General features: G+C 38.8%; 2 protein-coding genes, 1 long non-coding RNA gene and 2 pseudogenes across 6 annotated transcripts; 3 read left to right on the plus strand and 2 right to left on the minus strand.

Moving 5' to 3' along the window:
* The first annotated feature begins 415 nt into the window (after positions 1-415).
* On the plus strand, positions 416-2783 carry LOC104759876 (disease resistance protein RML1A pseudogene; annotated as a pseudogene).
* A 2858-nt stretch (positions 2784-5641) lies between these two features.
* Positions 5642-6596, plus strand: LOC104759877 (putative CCR4-associated factor 1 homolog 8 pseudogene; annotated as a pseudogene).
* A 4135-nt stretch (positions 6597-10731) lies between these two features.
* Positions 10732-13709, minus strand: LOC109129850 (uncharacterized). Of its 4 annotated transcripts, none has more exons than XM_087494339.1 (4): positions 13640-13709; positions 13463-13532; positions 11253-11498; positions 10732-11170 (listed from the first exon to the last, which is right to left on the minus strand). In XM_087494339.1, exons 3-4 carry the CDS (start codon positions 11483-11485, stop codon positions 10921-10923), a joined length of 483 nt encoding a protein of 160 aa, XP_087350465.1. In that variant the 5' UTR covers positions 11486-11498; positions 13463-13532; positions 13640-13709; the 3' UTR covers positions 10732-10920. The 4 variants fall into 4 exon arrangements, 2 of the variants coding, with proteins under 2 accessions (XP_087350465.1, XP_087350466.1); XM_087494340.1 differs by having other exon boundaries at positions 13463-13541; positions 13640-13692; XR_002036155.2 differs by lacking the exon at positions 11253-11498 and having other exon boundaries at positions 11032-11170.
* On the minus strand, positions 11752-12899 carry LOC147924731 (glutathione S-transferase T3-like). Its single transcript, XM_087494069.1, has one exon. The coding sequence runs from the start codon at positions 12547-12549 to the stop codon at positions 11791-11793; it is 759 nt and encodes a 252-aa protein (XP_087350195.1). The 5' UTR covers positions 12550-12899; the 3' UTR covers positions 11752-11790.
* An 8113-nt stretch (positions 13710-21822) lies between the features above and the next one.
* On the plus strand, positions 21823-22359 carry LOC147924732 (uncharacterized). The gene is made up of 2 exons (XR_015585897.1): positions 21823-21938; positions 22023-22359. It is a non-coding gene; the product is annotated as an uncharacterized LOC147924732 (long non-coding RNA).
* Positions 22360-23146: the final 787 nt, after the last annotated feature.

The following is a 23146-nucleotide window of genomic DNA, read 5'->3' on the forward strand; positions in this document are numbered from 1 at the left end:
AAACTCGGTTTACTTTCCAAGCCAAATGTACAATTGGATTGGATTGAGAACCCTAATTTGAATTTTCCTGAACCGTTCGTCTTTCTTCTTCCCACAATACATACATACATGCATGTCTCTCTGAAACTCTTGATACTTCAACTCTGAGAGCACATTTCACCAAAAGTGTCAATTGAAAATTAAGACTATAAAGAAACAAACTTTAATGAGTCGTCGACTACTTCCTCGGAACTTCTTCGAAATTTTCTCGTCTCTTTACGCGTTTTGATCCGATACAAACATAACCAAAGGAACTTGCTTTCCCAACAGTAATTTCTTCAAGTTCAAGAATTGGGATCTCTTATGGCTTTTTCTTCATCTTCTTCCTTGTCTCACATAAGGAGATACCAAGTCTTTCCAAGCTTCCACGGTCCAGATGTCCGTAAAGGGTTTCTCAGTCATCTACGCAACCACTTCGCAAGCAAAGAAGCTGAGAAAATTGAACTCTTTGTAGTTATGCCTGGAAAGTGATGAAGTCAAAGATGATTGGAATTTGGGGTCCTGCAGGGATTGGTAAGACTACCATTGCTAGAGCTTTATACAATCAACTCTCTTGTAGTTTTCAACTTAAATGTTTTATGGAAAACCTCAAGGGGAGTCTTAAGAGCAGGATGGGTGTTGATGACAATGAATCCAAGAAGTCTCTGCAACAGCACCTTCTGTCTAAGATTTTGAGCCAAGAGAATATGAAGATACATCATTTAGGTGCAATAAGAGATCGGCTACAAGATCAAAGAGTGCTCATCATTCTTGACGATGTAGATGATCTAGAGCAATTAGAGGTTTTGGCTAAAGAACTTTCTTGGTTTGGCTGTGGAAGTCGGATCATCGTTACTACAGAAGATATGAAGATTTTGAAGGCACATGGGATTCAGGATATCTGCCATGTGGATTTTCCATCTTGGAAAGAAGCTCTTGAGATCTTATGTCTCTTTGCTTTCAAACAAAGCTCTGTACCAGAAGGTTTTGAAGAGATTGCATATAAAGTAGCAAAGCTTTGTGGTAATCTTCCGTTAGGCCTTTGTGTCGTCGGTTCGTCTTTGCGTGGTGAGACCAAAGAAGAGTGGGAACTTCAATTATATAGTCTAGAAACTATTCTTAATAGAAAAATTGAGGACATATTAAGAGTGGGATATGACAAATTATTGAAGAAACATCAAACTGTATTTCTCCACATAGCGTGCTTCTTCAATAATGAGGATGTTGATCATGTGACATCGATGCTTGCTGATAGTAACTTGGATGTCAAAAATGGCTTGAAGGTCCTAGCCGATAAAGCTCTCGTGCATATATCTACCGATGGCATGGGAAGGTAATGATGCACTATTTACTCCAAAAATTGGGTAGGCAGGAAGTTGTGGAACAGTCTAGCGAGCCAGGAAAGCGTCAGTTTTTAGTAGAAGCCGAAGATGTTCTGAGTGTACTGGCAAATAGATCAGTAAGTTCTTACATATATTTTACTTGGTACGTCTTTGCTTATTGTGATAACAAACTGATCAACCAAATACTTTTTTGGGTACATGTTAGAGTGCTGAATCTGTCATTGGTATATCTTTTGATATTGTCCAAGACCAGGGAGTTGTCTATAAGTGCACGAGCATTTGAAAAAATGCGTAATCTCCAATTTTTAAGAGTTTACATGGGTGGTTCCAATGCAAATGTTAGCTTGGGTACACTAGAGGAATTTCTACCTCGTCTAGAAGACATGGAGTTTCGCTCTCGTCTAATGTATCTATATTGGAGTTCATACCCATGAACAAGTCTTCTTCCAACATTTCGGTCTGAATTTCTCATCGAGCTCAATATGCCATCAAGCCAACTCGAGAAGCTATGGGGAGGAATCCAGGTGGGTATTTGATGTATTATTTTTAATACGTTCCTGATGATTTAGCTATTTATGATATTTCTCATTTGTTGTGGTGTTTGACATGCAGTCCCTTGTGAATCTGAAGAAGGTAAATCTGAACTTTTCTTTTAAGTTGAAAGAGATCCCAAATCTGGAGACACTGACACTTATCCAATGCACGAGTTTGGTGAAGTTTCCTTGCTCTATTTTGAATCTACACAAACTAAAAACAGTGAGGATGTGGGGTTGCAAAAAACTACAACTTGTTCCAACCAACAACAGTTTAGCATCTGTTGAGAAATTCGACACAAACCATTCGTCACGATTGAGAAGTTTTCCAGATATTTCTAGGAACATCAAGAATCTCTGTGTAGGAGGTCCATCAATTGTTGGTCCTTGGTCACATCCCAAAAGACTTGTTGGTAGAGACCTCAAGAGATTAGCACATGTTCCAGAAAATATAAGGAAGCTAGATTTAAGCAGTAGTGGTATAGAGATGATTCCAGATTACGTTAGCAGTCTCCATTGGCTACAAACTCTTATCATCGAAAACTGTAGAAAACTCGTGTCAGTGGCGGATCTCCCTTTTTCGCTCAAGTCCTTACTCACGCAGACAATTGTGTTTCACTAGAAAGTTGAATTATTTTCAGTCCGGGAACTCATGTTCCGTAACTGTTTGAGGCTCAATGAAGAAGGAAGAAGACAGATCATACACCATTTGAAAGCCAAGTATGCTTGCTTACCCGGTAAAGAACTCCCTGTGGAGTACACTGACAAAGCTACAGGAAACTCCATAACCATTTCCCCAGGGAGTGCTTCCTCAAGATTTAAGTACACATGTTGTTGGAGTTGCTTCAGGAAGCTTGGTCTAAGAAAAAGAAAGACAAACACATTCTGACTTGTAAATTTCTGACCATCTTATCTTTTCCTACAATTTTTAATAATAGTCTTTTTTTTTTAATCCCAATCATACTTTATTCAAAACCTATTCTAAAAAAATACGTTCTTCAATGTCCAAGAATTGTGATCTCTTATGGGTGGTGAGGGGACTTTCTCAAGATTTAAGGTTTGCCTCCTGCTTCCACCAATTGAGGTCTGCGATATAAGTAAAATAGTTTGTCGTTTAAAAAGCAAAGGATGTGTGCTTACTAACCAACTTCAATACTGGGAAAGACAGTCTCATTTCCTAACAGAATATCTGTTAATATTTTTTGGGAGGTTGTTTATAAAACCCATTTTTCTTGAAGCAGATGGGACTACGAGAGAAATTCTATATATGGACTTAAGCTGCACAGAGCACGTCGACGAGATAATTGAGTGTGAAGCGGAAGTCACTACAAGCGAAAGTCTATTTGAGTTCTGCTGGGTGGGACAAGATGAAAAGATTATTGAGTGTGGTGTACAGATCTTGGACTACTCTGAAACTGATAGTAGCAGCAGTGAAGTGGACTATTTCATTGGTGAGAGTAGCAGCAGCAAAATGGAAAACCTTGAAACTGTTGCCAACAGTGATGTGGACTACTTTATAACTAAGAGAAGCAGCAGCAAAGAGGAGTAGAGGACTATTTTGAAGCTGAGAGTAGTAGCAGTAAAGAGGATTACTTTGAAGCTGAAAGTGGCAGCAGCAAAGAGGACTATTTTGAATCTGAGAGTAGTAGCAGCAAAGAGGATTACTTTGAAGCTGAAAGTAGCAGCAGCAAAGAGGACTACTTTGAAGCTGAGAGTAGTAGCAGCAAAGAGGATTACTTTGAAACTGAAAGTAGTAGCATCAAAGTGCACTACTTTGTAGCTGAGAGTAGTAGCAACAAAGTGGATTACTTTGAAGCTGTGAAGGTCTTACTAGTTGAGAAGATCAAAAACAGTAAACATACAGGTCACTAGAGTTGGTTTAGGAAAGTTGGTCTGAGGAAGAAGAAGACAAAGATGAATACGACCTACAAACTTCTCATGTAATCTCATGAGGCCAAACCAGTATGAGGATCAATGGTTAGACCAGACCCCCTGAAAAGAGGTAAGTCATTCCTTAGCTTCCTCGCCATCTTCATGATAGTTTGATCTCATATAAAGTAACCTCTTTCTTTAAATATTATGTAGTAGTCACATTTTTCCTACTAAATAAAATACGGATCATATTATGGAATGATACTATTTTCAGTTTTTCACTACAGAGAGTACATATGCATTTCCACAGTTTTGTGACTCTGGAGAAAGAAGCAAGGAGAATAATTATACAGAAACTCTTAAAAAGAAAACTTGTGAAGGTAAGACGGAGAAGGAGAAGCTGAGATGGAGTAAAGCTTTGACTGTTGTTGCAAACATAGAAGGGGAACATTCTCTAAAAGGGTTTGTAGTTTCTTTTGGTTCATTATCTTAGAGTGCTTGTATCTTTCTTAATCGTTGCTTATGTGGTAAAGTTTTGTTACATATCATCTCTTTTGAATTTTTTTTGCATTTGTTTTCTAGACTTGGTTTTATCTTTCTCTAAGTTTTGTGACGTGGGTTTTTACAGGAGGATACGTTGTGCAGCAAGAAAAATTGCCGAATTACGTAGTCCCTGATCTCACCGGGTTTAAGGTTTGTCATTTCACCCTCTAAACTCTTTTGTTCCTTCTGTCTGTGATTCCCCTATTATGTTGATTGCATCTTGACTGAATGTGAGAACCAAACATTAGTGAGAAATCGTCTTACAAGTCTTATTGGTCGAAGCTCTCTAGGTTTGTGATCCTGATAAATCTTGTTGTTTGTTGTAAGTTTTTGTGTTAGGAAACCTGTAATGTCTTGCTTACTTAATGCATTAAGCTTCCTAGTGTTTAATTTAGCTCTCGTGAGAAATAAGTAGCCGAGAGTATGTTGCTTTCATCGTAATTGAACATGAGAAGCAAAACATTAGTGATATCCTCATAGAAAACTTTTTACAGGTCGTATTGGTGGAAGCTCGTTAGGGGTATTGATCCTGATTAATGTTAAGTACCTGAAATGGGTGGGATGGGAATGATTATTTAATTACATTAAGCTTGTTGTTGTGTGATTTAGCTGTTCTGCTGGTGAATGAATATATATATATATATATATATATATTTGGATTATACAGCTGAAATCATATGTATCTCAGTGCCCTTTACAAGTCAACACAAACGAGTCAGCCGAAGCTTCCAAGTAACCATCAGGAGATAGAGGTCAAGGGGAATGGGAAGCTGCTGCAGACATAATGGAAGGGAACAAATCATCTGGCATAATAGCAGTATAAAGAATCACTTCTAATATGAGTGTGAAGCTTGCAAATACTACTAGTCAGCATAAGTTGTATATGTTATTGTTACTATTAAAAGATTAATAAAAATAAGTTGATCACTATGATTCAGTACTGAACCAGAGTTGAAAACAGAGGATGTTAGATACTTGTCATGCGTTGTGTAAAATCCCATATAAATAAAGTAAACATGTAAGAAAACTTCATTAGGCATATCACAGTTTTTAGCAAGAAAGAAGACAATGTGTATATTTAGAAAATAATAGACAAGATTGGTTGAATTAAGATACAATAACAACAACAAGACATAAGATTACGGCTAAACAAAAAGAGATGTTCCTAAACAAAAATAAATAAAAGGTTTTTTGCAAATTAAAATCAATAATACTGGAAAAAGGAAATTTTCCTTTTCTCCAAAAATACTGAAACATATAAGTATTGTTGTTCTCTTATTTTTGTTTTTTCACACGCTCCTACTATACCAACAAAAAAAAACAGAGATGACGATGAGTATGATGAAAAATTGCCGTGAGATTTGGATGTGGAACCGTAACGAAGAGATGAATTCGATCAAAGATTGTTTAAGAAACTATCGTTTTATAGCGTTTGATACAGAGTTTCCAGGTAGCTTAAGAGAAACACCACAACAGGCTTCGGACGATCAACGATACATAGACATGAGCTTCAGCGTAAACAAAACGAAACTGATCCAGTTAGGTCTAACTCTGTTCGACAGCAACGGAAGAGTCGGTGGAACTTGGGAGATCAACTTCTCTGATTTCGGATGCTGAAAACGCGAGAAACGACAAGTCCATCGAGTTCCTAAAACGCAACGGTCTAGATCTGAAGAAGATTAGGGCACAAGGAATTGAAATCGACGGTTTCTTCAATGATCTCTCTTGGATTCTGAAGAGGACGAGGAACATCACTTGGGTGACGTTTCACGGGTTGTATGATATCGCGTATATGTTGAAGTGTTTCACCAGAGGAGAGTCTTTACCCGTGACTGCTGCCATGTTTGCGAAAGCCGTAGCTAGAACCCTCGGCGGCTCTGTTTTTGATCTTAAAGCTATCGCGGGTAGATACGAAGGGCTTGGTTGTCGTTTAGGTTTAGAGCGTATAGCAGATGCGTTGGGACTTGACCGTGTTGGTACTGCTCACCACGCCGGTTCAGATAGCGAATTAACCGCTAGGGTTTTCGTTAAGATGACTAAGATCTTCCCCGATGTGCAAGAGGCCGAAGGCTTTGTTTATGGACTCGGCGGCTATAGAATCATCTCTGATCGTCTAAAGAAGCACAGACAACAACAGTTCCACCTTGGGATGATGACCAGATGCTACAGTCCACTACCACCACCACCGCCTCCTCCACCACCGTTTCCGCTACTAACTCCGATGTTTGTTCCTGCGTTTCCTCCTTTTGGTGATTTTGGCTATGGGCCTAGCTTATGTATGTATTAAAATCTCAAGGAAAACACTGCTTAATTAGTCCTTACCTCTTAACTTTGATGTGTTTAGTAGTGTTAGTCAACAACACATCTCTTCCTGTTAGTATTGTCTCAAATTAATGTAACTGTTTGTATCCGATTTGATTTTGATGAAAAGATGAGTTTTTTTTTTGTTTTATTGTTCAAATCTACCCTTTTGTCTTTCTTTCTTGACAAATTTCTCAGAATCTGCAGTGACTGTTTTCCCTATTAATGAAGTCAGTCTCTTTGAGAGCTAAAATTTTTATAATTATCTCAAGACAAGTTTAATTTGTGTAAGAATTAAGATGATAGTGAAGCATTAAACAAGACAAGAAGTTTCTCTGCAACCGGATCACTGGTAAGCATATATAAGAAGAAGAAGAAGAAGGATGTTGCAGGCTCTGCAACCGGCTTCAGATCCTACAACGGGGATCTCAGTCTGGATGGAACAACCAAAGCCACGTGAAGTGGTGATGAAGAGAAGAGCCTGCACAGTGCAGAAAGAAAAGTGCAAGGCTGAAGGACAAAAAAAAAAGAGCAAAGCCGAGAGACTAAGTCAGAGAAGAAAAGAAGGAAAAAGAGAAGGTGGTGACATGAGAGAACACCATGCATCAAACCTTGCAAAAACTTATTCACAACTGTACCATAAAATAGGGAGATCTTCTGAAAAATAGCAATGAAGATGGAGTAGTGAAGGAGTTTTATGTCCTTGTTTGACAAAGTCTAGGTGAAGTTCAAAGATGCAGAGGAAGCATCACTTGTTGATGTTTAGAAACCATGTGATTCTTCAGCTGAAAGAAGAAGAAGAAGAAGAAGAAGAAGCCACAGTTAGAATAATCAAAGCAATGGTATAAGGAATGAAACAAACCAAGTCGGAAAAAAGTCTGAGGTTGATGATTCGAGAAGCCTAATAAGCTAAGGTTAGAGAAAAACCAAAGTGGTGGATTGAAACAGCCAAACGCCTAACGCAAAGAAAGCTAAGGTGAGGTGAGCAGAAACAACAAACAATGCTATAATTAATATACACATGTCTAGGCCTTAGGTGAGCAGAAAGATTCGCTCTTCAAGTCTAGTAAGGATATCAAAGTCACTATGTGGGACTCTTTGCTGAAGCTACTGCCTCTGCTGGTGTTGTTCCTCTGTCCACCACCACAACCACTCAATCTAGTTTGTCTGAAGACTTTCTGTATTTTTTTTTAGTTTGTTAAGAAGCAATGTGTGATTTGCAAGTTAACAGTTGACCAATCGAACTTAATCTAGTTCTTTTATATGCAGTAGTAGTGTGTACCTTCATACTGAACCTAATCTGGAATTGATTCAAACTTAGCTGGTTCTAACCGAACCGAACCCGAAAACTGATTGTCTGATTCTCATGACTCGGCCCGTTTATGAAGTTTTGGGCCCAATAAATATCATCTTGAATACTCCGGTTTAGTATTATAATTGAGATTGGGACTAAATTGTTGCAGGTTTAGATCCCTAATTTTTTTAAATTTCGTCTTCTTCTTCCTCCTCCGTCGTCCCACTAATCTCCGATCTTCTCGTGGATTCAGCTCTGAGCTCATTCCAGCTACTTATCTCTAAACAAAATCAAGTTCCAATTTACGGAGAAAAAATGCCACTAGTGGTGCTGGAAAAGAGAAACATGTCTGTTTTTTTTTTTTTTTTTTTTTTTTTTTTTTCTGTACATTTACAAAATTTTACTTTTCTTACGCGTTTCGATTTAATTGTTTCGTCACCCAAAAAAAAAAATCTCAAGGAGATAGATTTGGGACACTCCAAATATTGTGTTTCAATTGTTGTGTTTGACTATGCAGCCCCTCGTAAATCTCAAGGAGATAGATTTGGGACACTCCAAATATTTGATAGAAATCCCGAATCTTTCGAATGCTACTAATCTTGAGACATTAAAAATTACGTCTTGCACAAGTTTGGTGGAGCTTCCCTCTTCTATTAGGAATCTACACAAACTGGAGAGGCTGGATGCGTCATGGTGCTCTAAGCTACAAGTTATTCCCACCAACATCAACTTAGGTTGACATGGGTTGTTGCTCGCGGTTGAGAAGTTTTCCAGATATTTCTCAATGTAACACACACAAAGACTTGTCTAGTAAAAGTGCCTTTTTAGTGGGTAGGAAAGAGAGCATGTCGTGTGTCAGAGAGTTGTTAGCTTGCTTTTGGTTATTAGACCATGGGCATTGGTTGGGACAAAAATTTGGTCCCTCAAATATTTTAATCTTATTTTCAGAGTTTCTTAATTTTGGTATGAGCATTGGTGTCCCTCACAATTGGTCCCCTGAAAAAAATAATATTATCTTTTATTTTAAAAATTAATTACGTAAATTAAGAAGTAAAATCATATTAAAGTTTTAATTCAAATAAAACATATAACATTAACATTAAAAATATAAGAAAATTACAAAGTTACAAAAACTTGGAAAAAAACATAACATACAATTAAAACATTAAAAACAAAAACATAAACCATACAAACATCATAAGTTAAAACAAACATTTTATTCTCTGCATAGAATTTTTGTGATTAATCTTCATTATGTGGAAGATGTCCAAAGTTTGTCCAAATATGCTCAATCAAATCTTTTTTTAACTGGTCATGAACTTGTTTATCCCGCAAATGTGTTCGACAAGTAATCGTACTGCTCATATTTGAACCCAAACTGGCGGCACCGACGGTATATGTTTGATCCACATCTTCTCCGTCCTGAAATTCAGAAACAATGTTTCGCCAACTGTATGTTTCTCGTTCATCCTCGACAATCATATTATGGAGTATTATGCATGCTCTCATAACATTTGCTATTTTGTATTTATCCCATAAACGAGATGGATTTTTAATAACTGCGAATCTAGCTTGCAAGACTCCAAAGGCACGCTCAACATCTTTCCGCACAACTTCTTGTTTTTTAGAGAAAAGAGAATTTTTCATACCTTGTGAAAGCCGGATAGATTGTATAAATGTGGCCCATTTGGGATAAATACCATCGGTGAGATAGTACACCAAATTGTACTTCCTTCCGTATACAAAGTAGTTGACCTCCGGAGCATTACCGTTAAGAATGTCATCAAAAACATTTGATCGATCCAGAATATTAAGATCGTTCATAGTACCTGGAGCTCCAAAAAAAGCATGACATATCCAGAGGTCATACGAAGCTACCGCCTCTAACACGATTGTAGGTTTTCCGGTTGATCGTGAATACATCCCTTTCCAAGCTGTTGGACAATTCTTCCACTCCCAATGCATGCAGTCAATGCTCCCAACCATCCCGGGAAATCCACGTTGTTGATTTTGATAGAGTAGTCTCTCTAGGTCGTCTTGTGTGGGACGTCTTAGGTATTCATCGCCAAACAACAAGATTATTCTAGCGATAAACTCGTGCAAACATTTCCGAGCCGTTGAACCACCAATTCGTACATACTCGTCTACTGTGTCGGAGGCAGTACCATATGCCAATTGGCGAATGGCTGCAGTACATTTTTGAATAGGTGACAGACCAGCCCGACCGGTTGCATCCTGGGATTGACGGAAATACTCGACTTCTGTAGAGAGACGTTGCACAATACGCATGAACAATGGCCTGTGCATGCGAAACCGTCGCCGGAATAAATTCTCCGGGTATGTTGGAGTATCACTGAAATAATCATTTCAAAGATTAATGTGGCCTTCTTCCCGGTTTCTCTCTATAAAAATCCGTGGCGTTCGCTCTATTGGTTCTTGAATGATATTAGAATTTTCGAGAAAATTATCAAAATAATCATCAAAGTAACCATCCATATTATCCGCATCGTCTCTTTGGTAGTGGTAATGGTTTGATGATGATGCCATATGAAAAAAAAAATTTAAGGGCTCTTTGTTTTGATGTTGAGAAAAATTGGAATGTAGAAAAAGATAAGAAGGTGTTGATTTTGTTTCTTTGGTGTTGAATAAGCATATATATAGGAACTCAAGCTACCCGTGAACTCAAGCTTTGTGTTGCCCGTGAACTCAAGCTTTGTGCTTTGTGACTCAGCTGTGTGTCATGCCTTCTTTTACCCGTGAAGGCAGTGTCACTCAATCTTTGTGACTCAGCTGTGTGTCATGCGTTCTTTTACCCGTGACACAAAAATACAATGTCATTAAAATGTATTCATTCCTAAAATACAACAATAGCAACTTAGTTTTTTTGACATTACACAAACTTAGTTATAATTACACAAACTTTTACCCGTGACACAAAAATACAATGTCATTACAATTTCATAGACATCACCACCATACATATTAAACATACAACAATAGCAATTACGAATATCAATTATGTACCATTTCTAAACCTATTTCTACTCTTCTGTAGCTCTAACACTACCTTCTCTAACATGACTATTTTCTGCTCGGTTTCAGTACTGATGTGCGAGTCATAGTCACTTGCGATTGTGAGGCTATCCACCTTCTCAGACAGCACTTGACATTGTTTGTTCATCTCGCCCATCTCCTCCATGACAGCTACATCCCACCACTTGTGAATATGCATCTCTCCATCATCAACATTCGCACATGTGAAGTATCTGCATTAACATACAAAATCACTTCATAATATGTTGAAACATAGCAAATCAATTCATAATGTATTAAAGTTAAACGACAGACCTTCTGTTGTAGCTTGAGGATAGTAGAGGCTGACCACCACAGTAGCATACTTTGGGGAATCCGAACTCAACCTCAGGTTGGGGAGGGTATTGCATCGCTTGATCATTTTCTCGAGTACTCTCGGCCTCATCCATCCGTATCAAAGCTGCTATTTCCCTGCCCTCAGTGTCATCAGAGTATATAGCAGCCTGATCTGAGGAATCAGGCTGAGAGTAGCTGTAGTCGTGGCCCATGGTCTTGCGAAACCTGCAAAAAATACAAGACACAGTGTTGTCTTATTAATATAGTAAAGAACATACACTGACACAGAAACAAGAACATACGTAATTAAACATTGAAAGAGAAACAAGAACATACTTAATTGTTTGCAACTACAGAAACACGAACATACATAATTTAATACTGAGCCACTATCAATACATCAAACTCAGAAATATTGTGCCACTATCTTATCCTTGATAGCTTGATCAGCTGCACTAAGTGGCTCTGGTTTAGTAAGGAGTGTGTCTAGAATGGCAAGCTTCTGCAGCTTCTCCTTTTAAGCCATATCGCTCCTCTTGACTTCCCACATGCTCGTGTACTCAGCAAGAGCCTTTCCCTGAGCTTTCTTCCTATCAGCCTTCGCACCCTTGATACCTTGAGGCCGAGTCTCCGAGTCTAGTTCAGTAGGGGTTGCATCGTCTTGATCAGCTGCAGCAACTGGTTTCCTCTTTGTTCTGACTGAAGGTGAGGTGGTGTTGACCGCGTTTTGGTTAAGGAATTTCTGCTCAAACCTTAACAAACACCAGCAATGCTCCATTGTAAACTTGGTTTTATAGTCGGAGAAGTATATCTCGTGAGCGACCTTCAATACATCATTCTCAGAATGTCCACTACTGTTTTGTCTCTCTGCAGCTGCATATGCCCCACAGAACTTGTTAGTGTACTCATTGATCTTGAACCACCTCTGTTTACAGTTTATGTTCAGCCCCTGTTCACCCTTGCCTATAGCATGCGGAGACTCTGTATAGTATTTTTGAACCCTTTGCCAAAAGCTTCCTCCCTTCTGTTGATTAGAAATAATCGGGTCCTTGGAAGTATTCAGCCAAGCACTGATCAAGATTTCATCGTCAGCAGGATTCCACTTCTTCCTATCCTTCCTCACAGGTGCCTCTTGAGAAAGAGATACATCCGGGGAATCTTGAGAACTCCAAGGAGGTATTTCGGAAGAAGAGTTTTCTTGGTTAAGTGTCTCTCCTTGACTGTTGAGGAGATCTAAATAACTAGAAGACTGACTGAATGTATTATAATAACTCATATGAACAAGAGTTTGAGATGATTATGAAAGAAATTGAAAAGATTGTTTGAAAAAGCGAGTAGATGATTGAGAAAGATTGAAAAGAAGCAAGAACACCAAGAACCATATACGAGAGCGAGTAGATGATTGATAAAGATTGAAAGGAAGCAAGAAACTAAGAACGAAGAACCATAAACGAGAGAGAGAAGATGACTGAGAAAGATTGAAAAGAACCAAGAACCAAAGAACCAAGAACAATAAACAAGAGCAAGTAGATGGTTGAGAAAGATTGAAAAGCTGCTTTGGTGTTTAAAGGGTGAAATGTTATCAAGTAATAAATTAAAATCATAAAGACCTAACCTTCACCTACCTAAGTCTAATCAAAATTTATGACAACAAATATCAACTATAATAAATAGAGAAGATGTTTTAGGACAACAGTCCTAGACTTCAACAAGAGTTAAAGTCTAGATAGCTTTACTTAAAGTCTAGACTTCAACAAGAGTTTTAAGAATCGAGTTTGGTTATATAAGAACGTTGACAATAGCTTTAGTTAAAGTCTAGATAGCTTTAGTTAAAGTCTTAAAGACAACAGTCCTAGACATCAACAAGAGTTTTAAGTATCGAGTTTGGTTATATATGAACGTTGACAGTAACAACATTGTCCATGTAACTACAGAAACATAAATATTGATGTCTAGGTAGCTTTAGTTACAGTCGCATTTGCATTAATAATTTACTTAGAACAGAGATCATCACCAATAACTTTCGTATAATTATAAACTAACTTCAATCAAATACTATGAACTAGTATATACTACGTAGACAACAACACTAGTCTAGCAAATCAGTAAATGAGACAACTACAAACCACAAGTATACAACAAACAACAAGAAATTGACATTTTTTAGCCAAATTGAATCAATTATTTACCTTTTGTCTCTCTGATTGTTCCTACTTGTTCTGTGATTTCTCCTTATGTGAGGCTTTCATGAGATGAAAGCTGAGGAAACTCATAAACAACAAACAAGTAAAATGTTAGACTCGGTTTAACAAGACAGAATACGGATACACAACAAAGTAGTAATGAGTTTAATGTGGTTGCCTTACCATGTCGACTCGCTTGCTATCCCTTTCGAAATCCGACCAAAGCAACAAACTTTTAATTTGAAATCTGCATCCGAAAAAAAAAAATTGGAACCAACATTACTTGTGGTCATAAAATCAGAAACTAAAAGCAGAGAAATAATAAATCCAAACCCTTAATCGAACCCCAATAAACTAAATCGAAACCCTAAAAACTAAATCAAATCCCTAAATCGAATCCCTAAATCGTAACCCTAAATCGAAATCAAAAACATATTATGAAACCCTAAATCGAAATTAAAATAAGAGGGAATTTGTACATAAACACACATACTCAACAATCGAATCATAACTGAGAGACAAATCGATCGAATCACATAAACAAATCCCTTAAAACCCAAAAAAGATAATACATCAAATAAACTCTACCATCTACCATCAGAAACGAAGCACGAACACAGACCTCTATCTATTGCAACCGGCGAGAGCAAAGTGACGGCGGATTTCTCTATGCTTCAGGCAATTGTCTAGGAAAACATCCTTCGGAATCAAATCGCCGTCCAGAGAGAGAGGATAAAGAAAGAGAGACGGAGATAAACAAAATGAGTCGAACCCTCGATACATTTGGTCGAACCCTACAAAAAACATCAGCAAATAAGACGGCGCCACGTGTAATGGAGGACGGTCGAATTACGTCCCATAAGTAGAGACGTTTCTTAGTTAAAAACATGATTTCGATTTAAATTTGGCATTTTTATTACATGGGACGACACATTGGGACGCCAATGCACTTGGTCTAAGCTTGTATGATGTATGTTTTTCTAATGAGAGAAATTTAAGAAAAAAAGGTCTTTTACTCTTTGTTTCATCTTAGAAATCAAAAGCAAACAACAAACTGCAGACAACTCAACAGATAGCAAAGAGAATGAGGAGTTTGTTACCTCAAGATTGACCAGAAAGTCTAAACAATGAGGACGGGGAAAAATAATCAATATGACTGCTGAGTTGGCTATAGTCACAGCTAGGCATACGAGCAATACCTTAGCAACATAGAAAGAGTCTTTCGGTTCAAAAAAGCCCATTCCAGGGCATTCAACAACTCTACGAACTTCATTGCCAAAAAAATTATACAAGACAGTTTTCATAAACCTTTTAACTACTAAAAGATGAAAACAGAACTCCTACATTCAAAAATTAGTGAGTGTAGTTGAAAGAGGCATGGCATTAGAACGACCAAGTAAAAGTCACGATGGAAAACAAAACAATACCAACTAAAAGTCAACAACGATGTAAAGAAGTTAAGGGGGTGGTATTGGTTTAGGATTTAATGAGATTTTTAATGACTTTAAAAGTTATGTAAAATATGTAGTTATTCAATCAAGACTTTTTAAAACTCTTTTAAAATTTGGTGTTATTAGTTGTGGATTTGTAAAATGTTATCTAAAATCTTCATAAATTTAGTCTTATTGGATTAAGAGTTTTATAAAGTCATTCAAAGTTTTATGTTATTCAAATAAAACAAAAGAATCTTGGATTGTTAATGAATTGAAATATTATGTTATTGGTTTAAGATTTTATGTCATTTTCTTCATAAAAAAAGTCATGAAAACACTTTCATCAAATAGAGAGATTGTGTGAATCATAGAGCATGAATTTTTGTTTGTTCTTTTTTATTTAAATGAATGTGGGTCTTCTGGGGCAGCGGATATGAGTTTGTAAGGTGGAGAAGAAGAGCCAACGTGGTGAGAACATGCCGTCGTCTTTTTCGTCGTCGTCATAACTTGAGATCTTAACTGTTCTATCTCTCTCTCCAAAATATTTGATGACCAGAGGCAAGAGATAAGAAACAGAGACAAACAAATGTAGAGCGAAGAAACTTTTGAATTTTCAGACGAAGAGCGGAGACAAACAAATGCAGGCCACAGGCTCAAACAATGTATTTCAATATATTTTTGTGTGCTGTTTGATAAAATCAGAAGTAAAAACAACCCAGCAGCTGAAAAATCACTGGAAACAGAGCATTAAAATATAAAAACAATTTGTGAGGAGGATTTTACCATCATTTGGGTCCACGACTCATCATCTAGAGAAGCACAAGCAGGAAAAAAAAAACATATTGAATATTAAAAAATCAGGTTGAAAAAAACATTGGAAAAAAACAAGCAGGAAGAAGAAACATGTTCTTTCGATCAAGAGTGAGTGCAGATTCCAGTTGTGCCGCATGTGGCAGGGTGCAGCCGAGGGCTGCGGATGTTGAGGACTTTCCACCTTATGTTAAGAGGATGGAGCGGTTGTAGATGACCGGTATGAGATTATTCTCAAGAGGTATCAAACCTAGGGAGGCGGATATGTGGACATATGCAGTTGGAGCAGATATTTCTCTGTTTCGGGATTAATCCAGTTGGATATTAGAAGTTTAGTGGGCAGTTGTAACATTGCAATGTTATACTCGGACCACAGGAGGTACTTTGTGTCGAGAGATGTTTATAGTCGTTAAGGATTGTTGCTCCTAAGGGGATGGTGATTCCCCTGAATACCGATAGCTCGAGAGGCTGAGGGCTCCGAGAGTGGCAGAGGGGATGATATTCCCCTGAGGGGATGAGTAGTTCCCCTGATACCGAGATCTTGAGGATTGTGGTCCAAGACTGAAACGGTATAACTCGAAGACGCTGGTCTGAGACTGAGATCGGTATGGCTCAAAGGTTGCGACCTAAGAGAGGAAGAGTTGGGAGCAAGCAATGTATAGAACGTGAGTATGAACATAATGACGGAATGTAGACCTCGAGAGTGATAATGGTTTAATCTTGGATTTTAAGTTTGTGTTGGCCGGTGGGCCAGGGTTTTATGACCGGAGTGGTCAAGAATGTGTGGCTGATGTGCCAGGATTGAGTGGCCGGTGGTGCTGGAGTCCCGGGAAGGAGAGCTGCAGCAGATATGAGCCGGTAAGGGCATGGTTGCCAGGTACATAAGATTCACGAGAAGCCTTCATGGCAGGATAAACTAATCGTTGCGATGATGGTGGATGAAGTTCATTGGAGATGGACAGGGTTACTAGATTTAAGGTTTTGGTAAGCTTGCTGGGGGGAAACAAGTCAAGTAGGTTAAGTTGGTGGTCTGCAAAGCATTTGATACAGTGAATCGGAATATGCGAACGTATGGTACTTGTTGTTTTATTACGCTCGTATTGATGATTTGCTGTGGAGAATAGCTAAGCGGAAAGCTAATTTTGGATTAATCTATCTTGTGGAAGTTTTCCCTAAGAGACAAGTTTGTAGAGGTTCTTGGACGAATAAGAGGGTTGACATTCAGGTGGCTTCGAGTTGATGTCGGCATACTTGAGTGTTTGTTTGGCAGAGCTGAAGAAGCAGGTAGAGGATTATTGAGTAAGGGATTCATCCGTCCTAGTGTATCATTATATTGTGGGGAGTTTCCGGTTGTGCATTGATTATCGGGGTTTGAACCGGGTCACTGTGAAGAACAAGTACCCTCTTCCTAGGATCGATGAGTTGTTGGATCAGTTGAGGGGTGCTACTTGGTTCTCTAAGGTAGATCTGGCGTTGGGTTATCATCAGATACCGATAGATGAGGTAGATGTGAGAAAAACGGCTTTCAGGATGAGGTATGGGCATTATGAATTCGTGGAGATGCCTTTTTGGGTTAACTAACGTACCAACAACGTTTATGAGATTGATGAACAGTGGGTTTCAGGAGTTTCTAGACGTGTCTGTCATCATTTTCGTCGATGATATCCTGGTATTTTCGTGCAGTGAATTTGAGGGCATTTCTGGAGAAGCTGTGGGAGCAGAAGTTGTTTGCTAAGTTGAGCAAGTGTAGTTTTTGGCAGCGTGAGATGGGTTCTCTGGGTCATATTGTTTCTGCAGAGTGAGTTTCTGTAGATCTGGAGAAGATTCAGGCTATCAGGGATTGGCCTAGACTACATAATGTCACTGAGATCAGGAGTTTCCTTGGTTTGACAGGTTACTATAGGACCAGGAGATGAAGTCTCTGGTAGGAGAGATCAGTGCATTGAGCTTGTGTGCGGTTTCTCGAGAACCATTGGGTTAGGAGGCGGCTTATGGAGCGGATCTTCTGAGCAGGGTGTGGTTGGCTCAGGAGAAGAATTTGGGGCTGGTGAATGTCTCTAAGGATATTAATTCAGAGTATCAGGTCTCAGCTAATGGTACTATCTTGGTGCGCGGTCGGATTTGCGTGCCAAAGGATGAGGATTTGAGATAGGAGATCTTGAGGGAAGCTCATGCGAGCATGTTTTCTATTCATCCAGGAGCGACTAAGATATATCGTGATCTCAAGAGGTACTATCATTAGGTCGGGATGAAGAAGGTTGTAGCTAGTTGGGTCGCGAGGTGCGACGTGTTTCAGCTGGTGAAGGCTGAGCATCAGGTTCCAAGCGGATTACTAAAAAGTCTATCCATTCCAGAGTGGAAGTGGGATATGATCACAATGGATTTTGTAGTAGGATTGTCAGTGTCACGGACCTTTGATGCTCTCTGGGTCATTGTGGACCGGTTTACTAAGTCAGCACATTTTCTGGCCATTAAGAAGACTGATGGAGCAGTGGTCTTGGCTAAGAAGTATGTGAGGGAGATAGTCAGATTGCATGGAGTGCCGGCAAGCATTGTGTCTGATAGGGATTCTAAGTTCACTTTGGTGTTCTGGAAGGCATTTCAGGCAGAGATGGGCACTAAGGTGCATATGAGTACAGCTTATCATCCCCAGACAGAGGACGATCCAGACGCTGGATGATTTGCTGAGGATGTGTGTGTTGGATTGGGTGGCCATTGGGCGGATCACCTGAACCATGTAGAGTTTGCTTACAACAACAGTTATCAGGCGAGTATTAAGATGGCTCCTTATGAGGCTTTGTATGGGAGACCATGTCGTACACCGTTATGCTGGACTCAGGTGGGGAAGAGGAGCATGTTTGGTGCTAGTTTTGTTCAGGAGAGCTCAAAGAAGATTCGGGTTCTCAACCTGAACATGAAGGAGGCTCAGGATAGGCAGAGAAGTTATGCTGAAAGGAGGAAGAGAGATCTTGAGTTTATGGTAGGAGACAGAGTATACCTCAAGATGGCCATGTTGCGGGATCCGAATAGGTCATTGTCAGAGACTAAGTTGAGTCTGAGGTATATGGGCCCATTCAGATTGATTGAGCGGGTTGGACCAGTGGCATATAGACTGGAGTTACCCGAGGTTATGCGTGCATTCCATAAGGTTTTCCATGTTTTTATGTTGCGGAAGTGTCTCCATGAGGGTGAGCAGGTGTTGGCTAAGATTCCTGAGGATCTTCAGCCTAACATGACATTGGAGGCGAGACCAGTGAGGGTTCTCGAGAGGAGGATCAAGGAACTTAGCAAGAAGAAGATTCCTTTGATGAGAGTCATGTGGGACTGTGATGGTGTTGAGGAGCAGACTTGGGAGCCTGAGGCGAAGATGAAGGCAAGGTTTAAGAAGTGGTATGAGAAGCAAGCCGCAACTTGAACTTGTCTAGCCGCAACTTGAACTTGTCTAGCTAGGTCCCATCTGTAATCCGTGGCTGGAGCGGGAATGGAGTATTCCAGCCCATCTCTCTTGTTACTCGGTCGCTTGGGGTGGTTGGTTGTGCGACTCAGTAACAAGATGGGGTGGTGCTCGGGGTACAAAGTTTCCATGAGGCGGGGTTTTGGAGGAAAGTTTTCATGGAATAGAATTTTCCAAAAGTGGAAAGTTTCCAAAAATGTAAAAGTGCTAAATATGGAAAGTTTTATGGGAGTTAGAATTTGTCCATTTTAGCGGTGGAGAGCCTTGGAAGGGCTTGTGTGGCCTTAGTGGTGGACTTTTGAGTCATTGTGTCCATGTGTGGCGGTGTTTTTAGACATTGTGTGGCCTTTTTGGCGGGTTGTTTAGCCGTGTGTGGCCTTTGTGGCGGGCTGTTTAGCCATTGTGTGGCCTTTGTGGCGGGCTGTTTAGCCAATTATTTGGCCTTTGTGGCGGGCTGTTTAGCCAGAGTGTCTTTGTGACGGTCCTTCGGGACAGATGGTCTTTGTGATGGTCCTTCGGGACAGATGGTCTTTGTGACGGTCCTTCGGGATGAGTGGCCTTGGTGGCGGTCCTCTTTAGGAAATTTGTTTGGCCTTGGTGGCAGTCCTCTTTAGGACATTTGTTTGGCCTTGGTGGCGGTCCTCTTTAGGACATTTGTTTGGCCTTTGTGGCGGCCCTTGTGGCATGTATATGATCCTTGTGTGGTAATGAGGTATTCCAGTGAGGGGATATGTGGTTGGTAGGACATTGAGATGTTTTACGCGAGCCACGAGAAGGAAACCTAGATAGGGATAGGACTCAGACGTGTTCAGAATCGTTTGCTCGCGACTCTGGGGGGATCTTAGTTCTCCTAGTACTGCCATACTCGGAGACTTTGTGACTTGGGAGTATGGTTGGTATATCGACTTCGGATGACGATCTGGAGGCACACTGTAGAGTGACGACCCGAGAGACGAGTTTGGATTTTTCCTTATATATATTATGGCATGCAGGTTTAGGCTCGATGAGGAGCCAAAATTTGGCATGCAGACTTAGGTCTGATGAGGAGCCAATAAAAACTCAAGGTTTAGACCTATGAGTAAAGGAAACTCCAAAAAGTCGAGAGCAAATGACGCCTGGAGCGTGAGTCTATCGCCTAGAGGTGACCTTCTGTAGATCGGTCGCAGGAGTGCGGACCGTGGAGACGGTTGCACGGGAGTCCTTGACTGATGGTTGTGCGAGATTCGAGGACGAATCTATGTTGGTGGGGGAGAATTGAAACATCCGTGTTCCGGGAATAGAGTTTGAGTTATGTTGAGTAAACCAAAAGAGTGGATTTTAATTAATTTTGGTTTAATTAAATCCTGGTTTAATCTAATTAAACCAAAAAGCCTTAATTTCTTTCTCAACTCACGCCTCCTCTCATGCTTTTGTGTTTTGGTTGACATTTTCATCTGAGAGAGGGAGAGAAAGACAGTTAAGTGTTGGTTATTTGTTGCAAAGGAGAAAGAGAATAAGATCAAACTTTTTCCTTAGTGTTAAGAGAGAAACAGAACTGTCAGGGTTTGGGAGAAGGAGGATTCGACTGGTCAAATCGTTTTGAAAGGTATGGATTTTTAGTATGGTTGTAGCTAATATATTTTCGTACACGCGCCTTTTTACAGAAGTGAATTTGGGTTAATATTCTAGGAGATATTGGCAGTTTCGTGGGGCGTTTCTTCTCATTCGCGGATTGAGACCAGCGGGTGTTACGGGATCGATTGTGGTTTCATCTGAGATCCGATCGTGCTGAAATTTTGGGCGAAGCTTCTGGACGTATAGACCTTGCTTTTCGCCGGAGGGATTAGAAAGTTAACGGTTCGTTTTGATTTCGTGGTTTCACTTGTGAGGTTGTTCTTTTCTGTTTTTTTCTGGCAGTTTGTTTTCAATATTTGTTTGTTGTTGTGATTGGTTGTAGGAACAAGTTTGGTTGTTCTTGGATATTGGAAAGCCTCTCATTTGGTTGTATTTAGTTTTGTGAATCACTTGTTAAGATAAGTGCAGGACCATGGCTTATCTAAGCTGGAGATTTCTCTAATCTGCTTGTTTATGTGTTGTTTGGCTTGTTGATTGTTGATTGTTGATTGATGATTGTTGGTTGATGGTTAGAGATGTCTCTATTGCTTGTGTGTATAGCCCAGTAGATGGGAGGATTGCCTTACTGAGTGTTTATTAAATACTCATGCATTGCAATATGTGTTTGTGGTGCAGGTAAAGGCAAAGTGTGACCGTGGAATCTGGGCGATGAAGAGGAGGATCTTCTAGTGGTTCGTTTGGTTGTTTGGCTTCTGTTCGGTTGCTAGAGTAGAGTCCTAGAATGTTGTTTAGGATTGTTGGTTCTTTGGATGTTGTTTGGATCATTAGTTTATGATTGGAATTAATATTGGCTATTTATATTTATTGGATATTGGTAATGTTTTCCGCTGATGATTGTGATTGTGGTTAGGTGGCTAGTGGATATGGGACCACTAGTTGTAGTTTATTATTATATTATATTATATATTTATTATTCATTATTAAAAAAAAAAAGGTCGGTCTTTTCAAGGTGAACCAATAATGTGTATGCTAATGTTTTGGAGAACCTCTTGCTTTGGAGGTATTATCATGTTATTCAAAGTTTATTATAAAAAACAGACCAAAAATGGTATAATATAATATCTAACCTTACTTTTCATTGTTTAGGTGATCATTGTCTAATGTCTCAAATGAGATGTTCATATATTTTTTTTAGTGACGAAGTCCAAGAATTTACTAGAGATCCCGCACTGTAAGTTCATAGTATGTTGATTGAATAATTTTAATATCAATTTCATATGTGATTTAATTTATACATTATGTTCCCTTTTTCCAGAGTTTATTATTACGAGTCATCAGATGATGAGGATTATGAGGGAACCGAAGAAGAAGAGATCGATTCTACTTAGTAGTTGTAGTGGCCAAATCTTCGTATCAGATTTACTGGAGAAGAAGAGAACATGAACAGAGCAAATATCAAGATTCTGGTCAAGAAATGGTGGGACTTTTACAACGACGAGTACTTTTTATTAGTATGTTCAATATGTTGTAATTCTTAACCTTTAATTGCAGAGAATAATGTACTCTATCATCCCTACTATTATTGTTGGATTCTAAAATTATGTGTATTTGAATTATAGTTTGATCAAAGTTTTATTTAACTTTTGGTTAAAGGCTTAGGTCTAATGTTAACAAGTAAATTCAAAAGAAAATCATGTTTGAACGTAGGGACACAAAGTACTATATAATAATGAGTTTAAGGTTTATTCTATACATATAGCAATTTAGATTTGTTAAAACATACCATATGCAGCAATATAACACAGCTCAATAACAGCTTATTCTACTGAAATACTATTATTAAAAGGGATAAAAGTTCAGCCTGTACACTATGAAGGTGTTTCACTGAAAAGATCCTGGCAGAACAAGTAAGCAACATGCATATATACGGTTAACCAAAAAAAAAACTACTTACACATATTTTAAATTAATAAGTTTCTACACAATACTAACTGTAATTAGTAAATTATACATATACCAAAATTATAATCTTATTTAGTTTTAACACAAAAAAACAATTTTTATATTTTGACAAGATACCAACTCATTTGACTTCTTCTACACTTTAGTATAACTAATATTCATATAGAGCTAAGTGTTATAAAAATAATCCTATTCTTCTACTAAAAATAAAAAACAGTTAACTAAATTATACTTAATGCAAAACCTATTTCTATAAAAAACTATCCAACAAAACAACATAAGCAACCAAAATATAATACAAAAACTAAAAAAAATTATATATGAACCCAAAATACAAAATTAATGCCTAAAAATAATAACAAATCAAATCAAGCCAAGAAATCCGTTGAAAATGGATCAAGAGAAAAATCAGTTGGATTTAAAATAGCGGTCAGTTTATGAACCATGGTAAAATTAATATACAAAAATTTAGCTTCA

Source organism: Camelina sativa, chromosome 17 (assembly GCF_030686135.1).
Source record: "Camelina sativa cultivar CO46 ecotype springtype chromosome 17, ASM3068613v1".
In the NCBI taxonomy this organism is placed as follows: Eukaryota; Viridiplantae; Streptophyta; class Magnoliopsida; order Brassicales; family Brassicaceae; genus Camelina; species Camelina sativa.